The 19,936-nt window shown below is 39.8% G+C and overlaps 1 protein-coding gene across 1 annotated transcript in view; it reads left to right on the top strand.

Moving 5' to 3' along the window:
* tex264a (testis expressed 264, ER-phagy receptor a) overlaps positions 1-17,134 on the top strand; it is a 148,152-nt gene extending 131,018 nt beyond the window's left edge. The window contains exons 3-4 of the mRNA XM_046076565.1: positions 7,192-7,363; positions 15,708-17,134. Of these exons, the coding sequence (XP_045932521.1) occupies positions 7,192-7,363; positions 15,708-16,069 (534 nt within the window). The 3' untranslated portion in view covers positions 16,070-17,134. The remainder of the gene's footprint in view (positions 1-7,191; positions 7,364-15,707) is intronic.
* Positions 17,135-19,936: the final 2,802 nt, after the last annotated feature.

Here is a 19,936-nt window from a genome sequence, read left to right as displayed (position 1 = left end):
TAAAAACATGATTGAACAAGCTTTGTGGTGTGCTGCTCGAAATTTAAATTACTATCAAACCAAACACTAAGGTTCTTTGCCACAGGCTTAATGTGATTTACTAGGGAACCAGCAAATGGCAGTATTTGATTTGCCATCTGCTGGGACCCGATGACCAGGATTTCTGTTTTGTCGGAGTTCAGCTGGAGGAAATTATTTGACATCCATTTTTTAACTTCACAAAGGCAGTTGTTAAGTGAACTCAGCATTCCAGGGTCTGTGGATCTGACGGGCAAGTATATTTGTGTGTCATCAGCATAAATATGAAAAGAAATGCCATGTTTATGGATAATATGTCCAAGGGGAAGCAGATACAAGGAAAATGGGTCCTAAGACCGACCCCTGAGGCACACCATATTTAACTGGACAGAATGAAGAGACATAGTTGTTTACAGACACGCAAAACTTCCTATTTGACAGGTAGGATGAAAACCATTCTAGGGCAGTACCAGAGATCCCCACCCAGTGCCTCAGTCTGTCTAACATGATGTTGTGATCAATGGTGTCAATACCCAAGCTGTCTGATCAGAATCTTGATATGCCACACCTGTGAGGTGGATGCATTATCTCGGCAAAGGAGAAGTGCTCACTAACTTGACAGATTTGTGAACAATATTTGAGAGAAATAGGCCTTTTGTGTACATAGAGAAATTCTTAGATCTTTGAGTTCAGCTCATGATGAATGGTGGCAAAAACAAAGGTGTTGCGTTTATAATTTTGTTCAGTGTATGTCCTTTATCTCTGGAAATAACGCTAAGTTACCATTGTTGGTTGTAAGCTAGCTAATTAGGCAGACATGCTAAAGTTTGCAACAGATAAACAGTTTAATCTGTTACTTACACCTTGCCCTTGTTTTTGGTTTTCGAAAAGTAAATAAAAAGACTTTGAATACAAAGTACTGCTCATACTACTGCCCCATGTACACTGTTTTGGCATGTGGAGAAATCCAAAGCTTGCTGTGCCTGGTTACCTCCTCAATGGGAAAGAAATAGAGCCATTTATAGTGTCTAGAGTGTAGCCTACTACTTGAATAATCACATACTTTTTCAAAGGTAAATTATAATAAATTAATTTATTGTTGCTGTTAAAAAAAGTTAGCAACTAACTTATTAACTACTAACTATTCCGATTAATGATTCTATGATTTGTGCCTATATAAATTAAAGCCTCAGGAGAAAATTAATGCAGCAAGTAAATGTTAGTTAAAGTTGTTACATTATTTTAAGAGGTTGTATGGCAATTTCGTTTATATGCATATGGTTTGTGTACATCTTTGCAATAGTGACACTTTACAAACACATATGGGGTTGTGTGAAATATGTAGAAATGACTATTCTATTTCGAAGCAATTCGTCATGTTAACAATAGAGGGAGTGATAAGAAAGAACCTAATATTCGTATGTGGAGTCAAAGAGTTCTTTGAAATACATCAAAGGACAACACTCTGCATATCATAGAGACAGGGGAACTGAAATTAATATTATAATCACAGAATAAACATTGGAAAACACCTGCAGGGAGGGATGCCATTTAATACACGCTTTAAAAGAAACAGCACTTCGTCTTGCAAGGAAGGTTAAAATCAAGGGCAACTGTCCATCCAAGAAGACATTTTTCCTTTCCAATCAAGAGGATGGGAGGTGAATCATCTTCAAGTATCTTCAGCCAAGTCCAGTTGCCCTTGATTTTAACCTTCCTTTAATAGCTATGACCTGGGTGACTGAGAATCTTCATAGATTTTGTATTTCAAAATACCTTAACAGCTCTCATCACAAGTCTCAGTCTCTTTAGTGGCAGGACTGTGTACATTTTATGGGATTATGATAAAACATCTCTGGAATAACAGTGAGACCAATATGAAACTAATTATTAGCTAGATATGTCCTACCCTAGCCCACGGGCCGTCAGGTCCTGGCGGCAGCTTTCGGTATGTGCACACAGCAACTGTGTTAGCTTCATACTCATATGATACACTGTTTGAAAGCTAAAATCCTCGTGATTTCACCAATGTAAACCATTTCAACATATGATCATCACAGCGGGTACAATCAGTGGCTCTGTCAGACCAGCCAATACAATCAAAAGTGACGCGACTCACCTATGAAGCCTCATAGTAATCCGCCGATCGATTATAATCCAACAAAAATGGTCTTGTTATGTTGTCAAAGGTCCAGACAATCCAATCCAGTAAAAACATTTAGTCCAAAACACATCATTCCATCACTAAATCCCCAGGGACGGCTGCGGTATCGTTTCATATCTGCCAGCAGATGTGGCTTGTATGTCATTATAACCGTAGTAACTGCGATTTGAATGTAAACAACTACGATAGTTTGTATTAAAATTAGCCTCTGAACTCTAACTGACTGACAGCTAATTCGCCCCAATAGGAGCTCACATGTCCCTTTCACAGCCTGCAATAGCCAACGAGAACCCGCGCTGTAGGAACGGGCTGGCCCCTATTATTTGGTGGGTAGGCCGAGCCAATTGCAAGCAATTGTGCCGATGACTGGCACTTTGCGTAGCCAATAAAATTCTGCAAATAACGATATACAGCTTTAAGTAGGAAGTTCATGATCTACCATCAAAAAAATACATCTGCGTCGAGCTACCGGCTGATAGTGATGGGAAAAGTCACTCTTTTGAAAGACTCGAGTCACCAAATCTCGTTCATTAAAATGAACTAATCTTTTTTTGTGTCATTTCGTTAATTTTAACTAGGCTGGTTATTGCGGCGCTGCAGCCCTCTAGTGGGCGATTTAAAAAAAAAAAACAAACAAAAAAAAAAAACAGCGCAGTTCTCAAACACAGAAGGCTGCCTGGCTTGCTCTAATTGACAAAGTATAATGCACAAATTCACCTCTTGATCTTTCTCTATCATGGTTCTATAAAGCCCCATGGAGCCACAACCAAATTCAAACCATGTAAAAACCAAAGAAATATGTTGTCAATATTCGATTAAGCCACTACTCCGGCTAAATCCGTCCATTTTCACAATCTTTCCTGAGTATACTACCAGACCAGCCATATTGCTGCTATAATTGCTATCACTATATCTCTAAAGTGCTCATTCATACAGTAGCCTAACGCCTATCAATGAGTAAAATCTATAAATCAGATTTACAGGGAATATATTGAAGTAATAAGCCTGACACACTAGATGAATAAAACACACTCTTATTAAAATTTAACAAATTTAATAATAATCTCAAACACTACCGGTTGTTCACCAGTAGGAGCTGTGAAACTGCTGTGAAACGACAGCACGGCTCTGTCAATAAATAAAAAGTAAAAGTTAAGTTGCGTTCTCTGGCGGACCGGATCAGCTGTTAGCTGTAAACAAACCACAGGGCTAACACTAACGTTGCTATGTGGCTGTGTTTTAATGGTTTAATGTCTGGGTTTGTTTTGGAGAGGAGACGACCTCTGTAGTAATTCAGCTCCCGGTAGAACTCTGTCAGGGCTCTGAAGTGGACCCAGAACAACTCTCATCAGCTGTTGGCTGTAAACACTAGCAGGACTAAAGTTACGGTGCGGCTGTGTTAAAACTATAACTTAGCACAACATAACTGCGCTGTAATAACGTTATGCTTTATTAAATGTCACAAAATTATCAAAATAGATATTAGATATATGTCAGTCCACTGACTGTTACCTGACAACAGACTTGCCTCTCATTCCCCGGCGCTGGCAGTAACTCAGCCTGCCGAGTGAAGACAGACTCCAAGGAGGACCCATGTGAGCGCTGAACGATTAGTTCATTCCTGCTCCCCAGTAGCCGAGCTGTCACGTGACAAATGAATGACTCAAACCCAGAGACCCACAGTTATGAGTCCTGAACTAATCAATTCTGTGTTTCCTGTGCTGACGGAGACCTTGCAGCTGCTGTGTAACGAGTGAACGTAAGAGTCCAAGACTATTCACGCATACGTGAAAATGAACGAATTACTCAATGAGACAACCCGTTCCTCTTGAGTCACATACAAGATTAGGTCAAATGAACGAAACGTTCTTTGAACGACACAACACTACGCTAATAAGGAACGATGCAGCAGCAGCCGCCTGCCGCCATGGGGGCGGTGTGGTTTTAGAAAATATACGCTGAGACATACACTCAGAAAAACCTGTGTAAAATAGTAATTTTTCATGGTATTGGTATGAAATTTAAACTAGGATTAGGTAAGGCTTTATGCTCTGACCCTACAGTGTTTTCCAGCTAATAGGTCCCAGCTGTAGTTGTCTGCATGCATTTGTTAGCAAGCATTTTCAAGTGGAAATGAAAAATATATTAGTTTTAGTGTGTTTAAACTTATATTGATCAATTCCAGTAGCAATATCATTGCTACAATCATTCTGAATCATTCTTTTGGGTTAGACACTCCAGAGTGTTCTCTTTCAGAGAAGCCCAAAACCATGCATTTACTCCAGATGGTTCAAGAACTACATTAAATTTACTTTGGATATGCCATGAATAGGCGTTTTGCATGAATTTTACAGGACTGTTAAGAGGTTAAGAAAAAAAAAGACCTACAGTTATACATCAGTCAATATACTAATAAGTGATAAGCATGCAAGTAGATTCCACTAATATTAAAAAATAAGAGTTATTTAATTTCAGCATGAAATACAGAACTGTTTTTCTTTAACTAAGCATTACATTGTGGTTCTCTCAGCAACGAGGGCTAAACTTAATCTGCAGACCGCAGGACCAGAACTATACATTTTTACCAAGAAATACCAGAATGATGCATATTCCAGTCGTACAAACTGGATGGCCTGCTTAGCTGCACATCCTCCAGTAATGTCAAAGAAGCACTAATTGCCTGCGGCTACAAAACATTTTGAGTTGGTAGAAAAATGTTGTTTGTCATTTCCTGCACTGATGGCAAAAATCCACACATACAGTAGAGTGAGGTCTCATACCGTCACAGAGGGCTGAGAATATTCAGTTTCTCATATCCACCAAAGATAATATGATTTTGTGATGAGTTTCTCCTCTCTGGCTGATGGCGTGTTAAACCTGATGTGTTTCTACCTCTGGTAGAAATGAAAACCTGCAGTCCCTGCTGGCACAAGTTTTAAAAGATCTCTCACATAGAAAATATGATAATAATGAACAAGTTACTGGTATAACAAGGAAAATGTTGCTGTCAGTAATACACATATACAGTACGTTGGTACACATCTTCACACGCTCACATCCCTCACATGCTGTTTGCTATCTCTCAATTGTGACAGTATCCCTTGGAGACGTGCATGCGTGTGCCTACAGTATAGTGAACTGCCTTTGTCTCGGTTTCCCTGCTCATTATCGAAGCAGGTTCAAGGAGATGGGTACTCATTTGCATAGGCAACCCCCAGGCTGGAACCCCTGTGTGTAGCAGCTAGGTGATTCATACCAGCTCCTACAGTCTTATTTTGCAGGGGATTAGATTAAAACCAATCAATCAGCCTAGATCACCCTGACCTGGAGGGAAATGAGTCAGGTGACTGCTCTAAGACCATCCAACATGTTTCTTGTCGTCTATAGCCCAGAATAACCCAATTTGTCGTATAACCATGGCAACTTTGGAGGTCTTTAATTTAGAGAGGAGACATTTCTGAATTTCTGAGAATGTTCACAGAGCGAGGGGGGAAGACCAGTGTGAGCATAAAAATTCAAATAATGGGAGTTATATTGTGTAGTAGGGTGTGATGTGTCCGTTAACATGTGCATGTGGGAAAGGATATATAGGAAAAACCACAAGAAATCCACAAAAGTACTATCCATCCATCCATCCATCCATCGTCAACCGCTTATCCTGCGTACAGGGTCGTGGGGACAAAAGTACTATTCAACGAAAAAAGAAATTTATCCAGTAGCAGCCCTTTCAGAACAAAAACTTTTCACTTAGCATATATTATTAGAGATAGTACTGTATCTGTTAAGTGTGGAGTGGAGATTTGGAGAGACTACTTCTTAAAAGAGAGGCACTTCGGATTTTCAAACTGGTCACTTTACACCCGAGAGGTTCAAAAGAAGAATTGAATTTGAAGACTTTCTTCTAAAGTAGAGTATTATACACATTATATAACACCAATCGTTGATGGAAATTAACTTACTCAAGTACTTTACTTAAGTACAATTTGATGGTACTTGTAGTAGTGTTACATGCTGCTTTATACTTTAAGACAGCTATAATCTATTTTTTTATAATAACAGTTTATCATATAACCGTTGCTTATTTACCCATCCACTACACTGTTTGCTAACAGTTATAATTGCAGGTTTAAGCCGTTTTTACTCACTCTAGCTTTATTTCACAGATGAAGTTACTAGTAACTTTGTATATTAAGCTTTGTATTACATACAAAGATCAATTTAATATCAGTTTCAGAATAAAATATTGTGTACTGTTATAGATTGAACTACTAACAACTATAGAAAAGCAAAAATTAGCCGGCCTATGCAGCACCTAGGCCCCACCAGTCATTCTGTGATGGTCCACTGGATGGCTGACGTCTCTTCAGTCCCCTGAGAACTATATGAAAGCATAAGGCAAAATTATGCTTTCATAATGTCCTCTTTATAGAAAATATGGTATAATATTTATAAACTCTCCACTTTCTCTACATATCAGTGGAGGGTGCAAACGTAGACACATAGATGCGGATGGTAATGCATCTTTAATGGACTCATATTGGAGGGCATATTCATATTAATGTGTCAAAGACATAGTGTTATGTCAGCAAAGCTAAGACATTTTAAAGCTACATATATCTGTGATGTTAATAGATGGGCAGAAACAGAATATACATACAGTGTATTTATTCCTAGTTTTTAGCAGATAATATACTTGATGGTAGTGGCAGTGTAAAGGAAAGGCATGTTTTGTTTCTTTGTAAAGACCATCAGTTGTGTGGATTTGAACAGGAACCACTTACATTTTGTAATCCTGAGCATGTGCGTATGAAGCAGTTGATTGAGCAGAATAGCAGAACCGATCAGTTCTGTCTTAAAACTGAAAGCTGGTTGCAGTTTATAATAACTTAAGTGCTCACCTCTTCTTCTTTCCAGTCCCAGCAGGATGTAATTTTAAAAGGTTAACGCCGTTATTAGTGGGACCCAACTGTCCGATCTAAGTGTCCACTTTGTCTCTTTTTCTTTCACAGGAGAGGAAGCTGTGTGCATTCCCACTTATTGAGGTCTGTAGTTCAGATGTCATCAACTACATGGTTCCACTGTCTCGCCAGACGGACTTCTTTGTTCCAGAGATGAAGGAGGAAGTTAAAACAGACGTTAAGGAGGAGGACTCTGACGAGGACAGAGGAACTGACATTACAGGTAATACTGTGTATTTTAGGAATTCCAAACAAACACTGTTTCTTCTGTTGAGCCCTCATAAGGAAATAAGAGAGTCCCACAAAAATGTCATTTTGTTTTGTCATTTAATTGCAGTCTAACGAAGCAGGCTGATAGAAAGAGCTTCGGCTCAACTGAAACTACAGCTTGTTAGAAGCAAACAAACAGGAAATTTGTGACTATTATTTTGCCGGGTGCTGCACTGACTCCCCTCCTGCCCTTGATCACTGAGGGCATGTGATATATGAGACTCTGTAATTGTTCTGTCACTGCAAGTATGTGTCTTCAAGTGCAATGTCTTTTCTGCTGCTGTTTCTCTTTGAAACTTACTGGACCTGTAGGCTGGACCCATGGCAGTATTGACTTTTATATTGTACAAATCGCTAGAGAAAGAAAATGGTGTTGGATTGATGGGACAGAGTGGGTGGAAGTGGGTTGATTTACATCAGGTGCAGTCTACCTTGAACTTAGATCATGATACATCTCTTGTAAACACAGCTTAAATATAAAAAAAGGGGTATCAGGAAAGAAGGTCTTACATGATCTGGAAATGTTTACGAGTTTTGGCATGTTTAGACTGGGATCACCATCACAGCAGTGTGGAATTGCCTGAGACAGGTGAAGGCCATTCTTCAAACAGAAATGGCACACTTGTCGACTGTGGAGCCACTGATGTTCTGTTGAACTGAGAGGCAAGCCTATTTACAACTTTAAATGAGTTTGTCGGCATCACCAGGCCGAGACAAAGTTTTGATTATTGCACGCTTTTATAACAAATGAGAAAGTTAATAAGAAAGGACTAAATTGCTAGAAAACATTTCAGTACGGTAATTCAGATAAAATTAAGTGGATGTTGCAAGTTATATAATCTTTTAATGACGGTGTCTTTCTTCCCCAGTAGACACACACACACGCGCGCACACACTTCTATATTAATCCACCCATCATCTTCCCTTCAGAATGTTGTTTCAAAATCTCCATACAATTTTAAATTAAACTATAATTCTGGATTTGGCAATTTAAATAAACACACAACTTTTGTTGAACGCATTTTGTTAAGTTAAATTTTGTTTTTAAGCAATGTGGATCTTCAAGCAAACATGATTGTTGTTGTTCAGATCAGCTGATAAATTCCATCAAGCTGCCGCAGAATATTATCTGCGTGTTATCTAGTGTTTAAGAAAGGATGTGATGCATACATCAACAGCTCATGCATCATAATCTAAAAGAAGATTATGCTGCAAGAACCTGCAACAATGGTTGGTGAATTTGTCTTGCAGAATATAAAATTCAATGTTTAAATTGAATTATAAATAAAATTTTGGCTATCATTTTTCACATTTCTTAATGCATCCATAATCTTGGCATTCGGGGTATATGTTTCCTTAGTAAACGAAGGAATCTAATGTAACAATCTATAACAAATAGGGGTGTGACGAGATATTGTGCTATGAGATCTTGAAACACAATATTTCTCGTCGAGGTGAAAAGCTGTCTCACAGTATCAGCGTGTCGGAGTGTGAGGGTGAAATTAGCAAAGAAGATGCCCCCCCCCCCATTTTTAAATCATTTGTGTGGCAGCATTTTGGCTAACTGGTGGAAACAAAAATGGCGACAGTGACAGACAAGACACAAACGATATGTAAGCAACATTTCAAAATACACCTGTATTGTTTAGCATTTTGTGATTGTCAGTCCTATAAAAGACTATTTTTCCAGGCATATATTTCGTCACTGAAGATTGTTTTTTTTAAAATAGTATTAAAATATCGTCTCGTTCGCGTGAACCCATCATCATGTATTGTCTCGTGAGCTAAGTGTATCGTCACACCCTTAATAACAAACAAATAATTGGTAATTAAATTAATAAGATCATAATATTGAAAAATCCTTATTTTTACTTACAAAGCTTCTCTTTGTTCATCACTGGGATAGTTTGGAGGGAATAAGCCTAAAGGGAGGAGTTTACTGTATACAGTTATAACTTCCTTTGAGGGCCCTTATGCAGGGAGTTGGGTGTGATAGCTAAAGCTGGAGCTACAGTTAGCGTGGTGTGTCTTCACATTTAACTGTCAGGTAATTTTGGCAAAATTAATATCCTTGTAAAAATCCTTGTTTAAACTATTTACTGCTGTATTAAAAATCATATGGTAATAGACAAATTCAGGTTTATCGTATTGATTCAAATGGTTATGTAGTAACCCTAAATGAAGAGCACCTTAACACCCATGGCCTTTTTATTGTTCACAAGAACTGAGGAGCATTTCTGTGATTGGTGGTAGCAGGACCATAAAAGAAGTTTTGAGAGTGGATTTATATTGCAGAGTTACTTTTATCAGCTGCACTCTGCATTGTGCTTCTGCAGTACCCACTTTTAAAAATTGGAATGTGAACTAATCTTGGTTGTTTCTTTGGAAAGTATTGTTGAATGCCTTTAAGTCAGATTCTTTCAACTGAAGAAACATTCAACATTTGCAGTCAGAACAGGTATTGTGTGTTATACAACAAGAAGAAAGCAGGTATGAGGGTGGATTAGAACCACCACAGAGGCCGGTGGAATTTGTTTTCAGTATAGTATCTAAAAACTCTGCATCACATACATACAATACATACAACAACTGGACAATGGTAGACACTGAGCATGACATTGTGTAACTATACAAGAATACATTGGGTGAATGGTCATGCCAGTAGTGTGTGAGGAGGGGGCTCAATCAAGGAGTTCAAAGTCCTGATGGCTATGGGGAAAAAACTGTTTGTGAAGCGTGAATGTCTGCCTATTTGTGTGCACTGTCCCTACGTCATGCCTGGTATTATGGTTTATAGCATGGGTTTTAGCGTTCAGTCACCATTAGAGACTGTTCAAAATAAAGTGTGCGTTTGTGTGTGTCTCTGTGTGCAGGGTGCAAACTACGGGGGAGCCAGGGGGAGCTTAGCTCCCCTTAATAAGACATCAGCTCCCCTAAAAGCATGATTTGGGATATTTTTGTTGGTCTCATATTGACAGCATGCTTTATTGCTATGAATTTCTATATTTCTCTATCATCATGGATCCATTGCATAAAATCAGGAGCGTCAGACTTCATCCAGCCAGAGGGAACGATCACTGACCATCCGCCGGTCGCTCCGCGATCTCCTGTCCCTGTACGCTCCACCGCCCCACTCCCTCTCTGGTACGGGTTGTGACGCTAGTACGACCGACACGCTGTGAACGGTTCGTGATCGTTCCCTCTGGCTGGATGAATATTATGCATGATCCATGCACTACTGCAGCTGGGGGCTGCAGCACCACGCAACTTTCTAAATTCTTCCCTCTCCCAGAGAAAAGAGAGGTCAGATTGCAAACACAGCCGCAGCTGTTGTGTGAAGCGTAATTGTAGCAAAGTGGCTACATATGATGATGAAGATAATGATGATGATAATAACAATAATAATAATAAGACAAACATGCCTGATACTTTCACAGTCAGCCCCAGGCCTAAATGCTTAGAGCTATTAATGATTCAGCAGTAAGAATCACCCGGGGGGAAAAAGTGAGCTCCCCCGAAAGCTATGATATAGTTCGCACACTGTCTGTGTGTCTATCTGTCTCTATATTCTCGGTCCCAGACACAGCCGAGCTTTCTTAATGAGAGTCAGATCAATCAGCCGAGCTAAGCTTTGTCTGACAAGCCAGCTGTGGAAATTCACTCCGACACCTGGGAGATTGCCTTTCGACTTTTCATCCTTCAACTCCACTGTCCACGTTATAGACCATCTTGACCGTAAACTTTTGACTGTGCCCGAACATGTGTCCTTTTTCCTGTTTCTGACCATCACAACACACTGGGAGCAGTAAACACTTGAGCAAACTGAAAACAGTTTTATGGTAATCTGGTGATCACAGCAGCCACTGTTTGTGCTGCGAGAAGCTTGTTAATCTTTTGAGGACACAAACCAGCCTCCGTGTAAAACGGGCCAGTCGGTATTTAAAAATGTTGCCTGTACACTGAGGCCATTGCAGGATTGGTGCCTTTTTATTGTATTTATTGCTTTATTTCTACTATATTACACAGTTTACTTTGAGAAATAACATTCATGTGCATATTTACAATGCATATCCATATTTACAAAACTAATGCATAGTTATAATACTCATCCATGTTTCATGAAGAGTATCCTTAAATGCTCATCCTCCGGGCCCTAATTTGTAAACAAGAAGATGCATCCTCTGTATCACGACTTAACTTATGTTTGTGCATTTTACTGTCACACTTTTCTCACCATCCACCCAGACTCAGATTCTCCAAACTCTCGGCATGCTCAGCCCTGCCTCTGTCTAATTACGTCCTTTAAAAAATCTTCTCCTCTGTTTCAAACAGTTTGAAGAACAAGACCTTGATTCTCTGCTAATAATCCCAATGGGCCCAATTTAGCAACTAATTTAGGCAAATGTTATCTAAAAGACTTAGCTGGCTGGCTTCAACCAGGGTATCAATTCCAGGACTTGCTTGCAGTTGTAGAGGGGGTGAAAGTTGTCCAGTGTGTTGAGGCTCTTCCTTGGGGGGCTGTGCACCCAATTACCCTAAATAGACCCATTATTTCCCGTAAAATTCCTGGTATTGTAAAAAGAGTCTCTCTGGAAAAGTCCTTTTACTCCAACTTGCAAATGAAATGGAAATCACTACATACACTCCTTCTACATGCATTTTAAAACAATGCTCTCCGTCACATCACATTCACATTGGACCTGTTCCACTGAAGACCATTCCCAGTGGACTTATTTGGACCTGCTATCTAATCAACAGGCCCTTAAATAGATATTATAAATAACCTAAATGGACTCCCAATATATATTATTCCTCGCTGCAGACAGGATCGGATCTGCTGGATGTGATAATTAGATTGCGGAGTGATGTTGAGATTGAATGAAAAGAAAAGGCTGACCTCAGCCCGAAACTCAGGGACTCCATGTTTATTGTATTTGGGTCCCTGATGACACATTTAGTGCAAACACACTTTGATGTGTGGATGAGATTTACGTGGAGTGTGAAAGCAGCAGGAAAATAGCTCGGACAATGGTGGGGGTAGCCAAGTCCACTCAAGTCAGATTTTATCTGTGGAACACATTGTATGCAGAGGCCGTTCATTTTAAACCAAATAAGACATATTAAGTTCATGAAACAACATGAAAAGTGTCAGTATATTTCACAAGAACAAGAGACAAAATACTCAAAACAGTCATAAATGGGAAAATCTTTAACCCAGAATAATAGGAAGAGAGGGGCATAGAGGTTTCTGCAGAGCAAATGTTGGCAGAAGACACATCATTCATCTTTACCTCAACCTCACAGCTTTAAAAGTTGAACACAGTTGAAAAAATATTATTTTTACATTTATAGCTGAATTTTGCGCACACATTTTTTTTCTTCTTCCCCTGAAGTCTCTTCTGGAAGACCAACTGTAAAAAGCTCACTGAGTAATATTTGTTGCGTAGATGGGAGATGTGAGGCGCCTCTTATGTATTATGAGTCTTGATTACTATTTTCTTTTGTAATTTCAGGCCGTCTAAACAACAAAGCCCTCATATCTTTCACTTGTCTCCCTCATTTCAGTTGCATTTATCTCAATCTTTGACCTACCTGAATTTTCTTTTTAACCTTTGATTGTCGGACACAATTTATTTCAACCTGCCCTTAAGATTTTCGTATCGCATGTTTGTTCTCCAAACTGTGCACATTACAACATTTATCTTCTGGTTCTCTAACACACAAAGAGTAGTAAGGGATAATGAGTGGCTATTCGTTCTCAGAGAATCACAGATCAAAGGCCAATTAGAATAAGGTTTAGTCTGAAAGCATTAGCAAGCTGATAATGTGGGTGAGGAAATCTCTATCAATTAAGCTAATGGATGTTCTTCATGATGATTTTAGATATGTGCTGCAGACTGCAGACAGCAGCAGCAACGGGAACAATTGGGAAACAAAAAGCTGTGGTTAGCTGTATAGTAGCACAATACAGGAAAATTTGATGCAAGTTATTTTACAGTAATAGTCTGCTTCCTCTGAGCTTAGCTGACACACAGACTCCTGATGAGCTTTAATAACCAGGTTCAAGCAGAAGGAAGTGGGGCTGGTGGTGTCATTATAATAAAGTATTCACTGAAATTTCTCCGAAACATATCTGGTGAATTATAAGTGACTAAAGAATCTGAAATTTCATAACACGTGCTCAGCTGTGATCAAAGGATTGCACAGAATAAAAATCCATATAGACACATCTTTTCACCCTTGCATCATATTTGATGAGGTTTATTACAGAAGAATAATGTTAATGATACTTAATCTTTGTTTCTGTATATAAATGGTGATGGGTTTTATCTGTGCTAGCGTGGTTCTATAGGCGATTTCTGTCTGGCTGTCGTTCGGTCCACATTCAAATATCTCAACAATGAGCTTCACATTTTGTGTTTTTAGTGAAATATCGCAACAACTGTTTTTAATGGATGTTCAGACAACTTCCCTAGAGGATCAATTCTAATGAATTGAATTGCTGACTCTAGTCAAAGTCAAGCTACTGAATGGATTGGCACAAAATTTAGTCCGGAAATTCATGGTGCCCAGATGATGAATCCTAAAGACTTTGACTTTTCTTCTAGCGCCACATGAGGTTGACATTTGTGGTTTGAGTAAAATGTCACCACAGCTAATGGAAGGATGTTCATGGAATTTGGTAATGGTCAATACTTTAATTTATGACTAAATGTCTTTTAAAGCTAATGTAATTCACACCATTCTCAGCTGTACAGCTGTTTTTAGTGCCAATTAGTAACTGTTAGCATGCTAATACACTAAACTAAGATGGGGAATAGGGATGTCAGGAGAACCGATACTTCTGTACGAGTTGACGGGGCATCCGATACACAGAAGATGGCGACAAGTGCAGCTGCAGTGACAGCTCCGCCTTGATTCGTTGAAAAGAAAAACATTAGAGTCATGTATATAAGTACTTTGCGTTTCCATTATTTTTGTTTAAGACAGCTGGCATTGCTGTGTCGCCTGTCAACTATGTAACATACGACATTTGCAATGGCTAAACACTAAAGGCTACTGTGTTTAGGTTAACGTAATGTGAACATAGCCCATAGTAGTAGGCTGCCATCCGCTTACCTGTCTGTGTCATCTGCTGTAATACCGTTAGCTTTTTAATATTTCCGGACTAATGGCCTTTCACCATGTCAGTAAATTTGAACTGCTGCTTGCACTCTGGGTAGAGGTGGGTGTGTGGGTGTAGCCTTTTTTGCAGTTATTGAGCTATACCTGATCATTCTTTAAAGGAGTGTATGTTGAAGTACGACGGATTTTTTTGTTTTTTAATGTGGTATTGGATTTGGTATCGAGAATTGTGGAATTTCACTAGTATTGGTATCAACTACTAAATTTCTGGTATTGTGACATCCCTATCTAACATGAGGATGTTAGCATTGTCATTGTGAGCATGTTAGCATGCTGACGTTAGCATTTAGCTCAAAGCACTGCTTTGCTGTAGACTCAAATTACTTTAGGTTTCTCATGTTTCTCTCCAGTTTACTCAGCTGACGTTTTTGCTTAGGGGTGCTGCACAGTAGAAATGTGCACATGACACGACTGTGTGTGGGAACAGTCTTTCTTTCAACAGCGAGTAGTTACAAGCTTGGTCGTATGAGGTCACCGAGCTCCGGACCACCATAACTATATGTATGAATGTATGTATGTATAAATAAAATAATTAGAATAAATTCCATTGGTAACACAATCAACTTAAATGAAGGCCATGCCGGAACAGCTGATTACACTGTCACTACTCTCATTTCAACTTCAAAAAATGTTCCATGCTCAGTGTCCACACTTGGGGAAACACATGAAAACCTTGTGTGTGCAATAACTGAGAGCACACTAATGTAGCTCCTATAATCATGACAAAACAGTGCAAACAGCTTCTGACATCAAATTATTATGCTGTAACATCAAAAGCATCCTCTGCATTAAGCACTAACCTGCTGTATTTTATGTTGTCATATAGTAACAGCCTATGGTGCAGAAAACATTACGTTGTCTGCACCATAGATCTGCACGTGTAATTTGCACACTGTGTTCCTCCCTGTCAATAGGGGGTGCTGCAGCACCCTCTGCACCCCCCCTTCCTGCGCCCTTGTTATAGGGTATTTAAAACTTCTGAATTGTGGCTGTACCTAGTGACTTACTTACTTTAAATAAGCACACAAACACCTGTAGTTCACTCTAATTGAGTGTTCCTTGCCTGTGATCAAGCCTGTAACCTATTATATCCCTCTCCCGTGTTGGTGCAGGTGCAGACTCCCACAGTGATGTGAGTTCAGTGAGCGGCGGCGTGCCCTGGGACAGCAGAGACACATCCCTTGCTGCTTCTACAGCCGCCTCCCTGGCCTCTTCCCTACCTCTGAGGGACGTAATGGATGCAAATGAAGACATTAAACCCAGGGACCACAGCGACGGAGGCTCGAACGAGTCCATGGGCAGTGGGTCGTCCTTTGAAGAGCTTGACATGGATCAAGAGGAGCAGGAGGAGGGCGAAGAGAGGGAAGAGAAGGAAGATGGAGAGGAGGAGGAGGTCCCCGAAGGTGAAGATGGAGCTACAGGAGCTGTTGAACTGGCTGAGAAGAAGGAGCCCTTGGGGGACGGAGAGGAGTAGGGAGGATGCTGAAGAGATAAGAGATGAGGCCATGTAACACTGGCATGCTAGAGAGTTTCTCAGTTGTTACTGTTGCTGGTTATCTGTCATGTAATCTTGTTGGTGGATTTAAAGCTGTTCATGCCATGACCAACATGCTGTATTTCTGCGCCTTCTAATTCCTCTTTTTGAAGCCTGTACTTTTTGTTATATTTTAATCTCATTTTTTTAAATATAATTTGCGATCCTGTATTTAAACTCTGTCAGGATAGAACAACAGACAACCAAATAGACTTAAGTCTTCTTGGATAAACCTAATCTGTGCACATGGTGTGCAGTTAATGAGGCAAGATTTGTTCGGTTCTATATTTCATTTGAAACTGTGATCTTGGATGTGTATCACCGACATTCCTGCTCAGAAAAAATGACACTTTAGTTTAAGATTAACATCAAAGGAAGGACTCTGACGCCGGCTGTCCTGGATCATCATACAGCAAATTTTTACCCATTTTGTGAAAGTTGATATTGTACCCCACTTTCAAGGTCCCAAGAAATATTATGTCATGTGTTTGTGTGCATTACCTGACTTTGGTGTTGATGTACAGTTATGATTGGGTGAGAATGCCGTAGAAAATTTTGACGGACCTATTGTGTTATGTTGTGTTTTTTTTTATACCCAGTTTGTAGAATATCTCTCACAGGGGAGATTCTGCAGTCTGAGAACTACCAACACCAGTGAGGACTAAGAGTAGTAGAGTAACATCACGATGGTCATCAGGACTAAAAGGAGGATTTAAAATGAAATGTAAACTTATTTCCCTTGGATACTGTACAGAACATTTTATTGTCACCGCGCTCAGATAATTGCTTTAGTCTTTTTTTTAACGTAATGTTCTCTTCCATAGCTGGTTTGTGAAATCACTCTACAGTTCTGTTTGTAGCCAAAATTCACTCACTTCCAGAGACTAGATGTGATATGTTTGTAGGTTGAAGTTGTTGGTGCTGTGAGACATTGGAAATAATGTACAGCACATTGCCAAGGTTCTGTCTGTCTGTCTATAAATAAAATTTCAAACGGAAAGTTCAGTTGACAGGAATCAGTTGTGCATAAATTTTCTTGCACAAAAAACTATACAACCTCTTATTCTAAAAAGATGTATCTTAAAATCAACCTCAATTTTAAGGTTTTTAACATAGTGCTACATCATTACTGTTCTACTCTGAGGACAAATCCATTTTTATTGTGTGTGTCTGCCAACAGAGACGCAGAGACGTAACAAAGTGTGGGTGGCAGTGGGACACATTGTTGTTCAGACATTATTGATGGGGCAGTAAGCGCCTGTTAACTTATTAAGCTCCTCCTTTGGACGGGCACAGACGAAGAATTCAAAAGCTGAGTAAAAGAGAAGACGTGCCAAGAAATGGCCAAAATTGGCAATGTGTACTTTTCAATGGAAGTTAATGCGAATTAAGCAAAGCAAAGTTGCAGCAAAGACGCCAGTGGAAACATGAGTCAGAGTTGGAGACAGGAGTTTGTTGTGCTGAAGTAATGTTAGAGGAACTGCTAGCAAAACTTTATTTCCTATGTACACAACAAACTCCTCTCCAACTCTGAGTCATGTTTCCACCTGCATCTTCCTGCAACAACTCGCCTCACAAGATTTCAGAGTGAGAATTGTCATTGAGCGAGACTTTCCTGTTAAAAACAAAGGGTGTCACCGGGAGTCACTCGTAGGCAAAGGATGCCTACGAGTGATGTTGTTAGACACAGTCTGAGCCTGTCCATGGCAAAAAGAAGCACTTTTTGTTGACGTAATTTCGATGGGCGCAATTGCCCCGAAGGAATATGTTGCAGCCACTGCAACCGGTTCACAGCTGCCAGCTGAAGCCGTCTACTGCACGGATTCTAAAAGATTTTGTACCTACGAGTCATTTCGACACCAAAAATAAAAATACCGAAATTACCCTTTAAGATTTTTTTGAGGGAGCAGTTTTTCCTGGCACACTTGAAATGTTTAGGGGCTGCATTGATCTAAGCAGCATTTGAATGAGAAGTTTGGCATTTGTGTCACAATTTATTTAATCAGCTGTGTGTACTGCAGAGGAGGAAGAAAAGGCTCCAGCAGGCTACTGATATTTGATGGACTCGTGTTCTTTAGCCAGTGGTCCTTAATGAGCATCTTGACCTATAAGTACAAATGTATTCATTCAAATCCAACACGTGGTCCTGGACAGGCCATATCGCACGTGTTTCATATTTTACAGATGTAACATGTCAAATGATATGTTTAAGATAATTTAGAAACTGTCTTTCTTACATAATTTGTCCACCAGAGAGCACATGCAATTTTTTTTTTGTCGTGTAAAATGTCCAGCTCTGTACATATCTTGGCCACAATTAAAAAAATAATTAATTAATAAATTAAGGAATCCTTATCAAAAGTGTTTGTGTAAAAAATTAATATTGACCAATATATCATTACTGATCATTTTAAACTCTCAGATATCAATACCAGTATCTTTCCCAAAAATAAATCACTACTGGTCTGGTTATTGTACTCTTCCAAAGTGCAGAAAGCCCAAGAAGACACAAGATACACTGTAGGTGTAGGGAAAACCTGAATGAGTGGGGGGGAAAACATGCAGGTGCTTCCCCTCAGGACACAGGGGTTTACTGAATAATTTGATAATTATGACAAATTATTTGAATCACATGGTATGGCCTTCACGTTCATGTGGGAGATTTTGTACAAATGTGTCCAACACCATCATAAAAACACCAAATGAAGAGCATTAAATCTTTTCCTGCAACTTATGGTGGAGGAACAGCTTACTAAGACACTTTATGCTGGTTTTAAATTCTATTGTTCTGTTCTTGCATGTCTGCCATATAGAAATGAAGCATCATCTGTTAAGTTGGCCATCTAAGGACGATTCACTTGTTCATTCTCAGACCATGGGAGAAATGATCAAGGTTTAAAATATCTCTCAATCTGTGGGTGACATTTTGTTTTGTGATTAAACTCTGAGATTGGTAGTTGTACTGCCTACAGAGGTGTGATCAGTCTGCAGAGACAGATGCCCTCACCACATGTCTGTTGCACTTTCAGTTTTAATCCTTGCACCCCAACCCTTGTCCGAAGGCAAAAATGAAAATCAGTCTGGAAGAGACTAGCGATGACACGCTGGGTCAACAACTGATTTAATTAACTGTGAGACCCACAGGGGTGTTATGCAGCTTTGAGGGCACGGAGATTATTGCCTTCCCATGATGTTAATTATTAATCTCATTACAGCGCACGTGGAGAGCGATATGGGGATGTCTCAACAAACATTTTTTAGATGGCTACGACCACTGCGTGTCTGAAACGGCTTTTGGCAGGAGAGAGGAAATGGTCGCAGTTCACCCTCTCAAAGCGCATGTCCCCTGCGCGCATCACTGTGCCATCTGGGACTGACCTCATACTTTCTCGTGCCGTGTCACAACTTGTTTGCGGATCCCAAATAGAATTTCCGCCGCTGAAGATAAGCAGTCTCAAAAGAACCCCCCCCCCGCTCTTGACCAAATAGGGGGTGACTCTTAAACCCTCCTCTCAACATTGATAGACAGTTCAACCGCTTACAAACCAGCTGAACGAAATCTTTTCCATTTGGCTCTAAATGACATCATGTTTATTTGGCATACTTGAGATGAGACTATCTCCAGAGCATGCGTGGAGCAGCATGATCGTTTTGGAAAAAAAAGATGTTTTGGCCAGTTACTAAAGATTTTTCATAGCCTCCTCGAGTAACAGGTACAATTTAAACTTTGTGTCCGATTGGATTTCTTGAGCGCTAAAAGCCTATAACCTGGCATCCTATCAGACTCTCAAACGTCACATCCCCCCC

This window comes from Micropterus dolomieu, linkage group LG18 (genome assembly GCF_021292245.1).
Source record: "Micropterus dolomieu isolate WLL.071019.BEF.003 ecotype Adirondacks linkage group LG18, ASM2129224v1, whole genome shotgun sequence".
Classification (NCBI taxonomy): domain Eukaryota; kingdom Metazoa; phylum Chordata; class Actinopteri; order Centrarchiformes; family Centrarchidae; genus Micropterus; species Micropterus dolomieu.
Note: the sequence above shows the minus strand (reverse complement) of the source record. Positions and strands in the feature narration are given on the sequence as shown.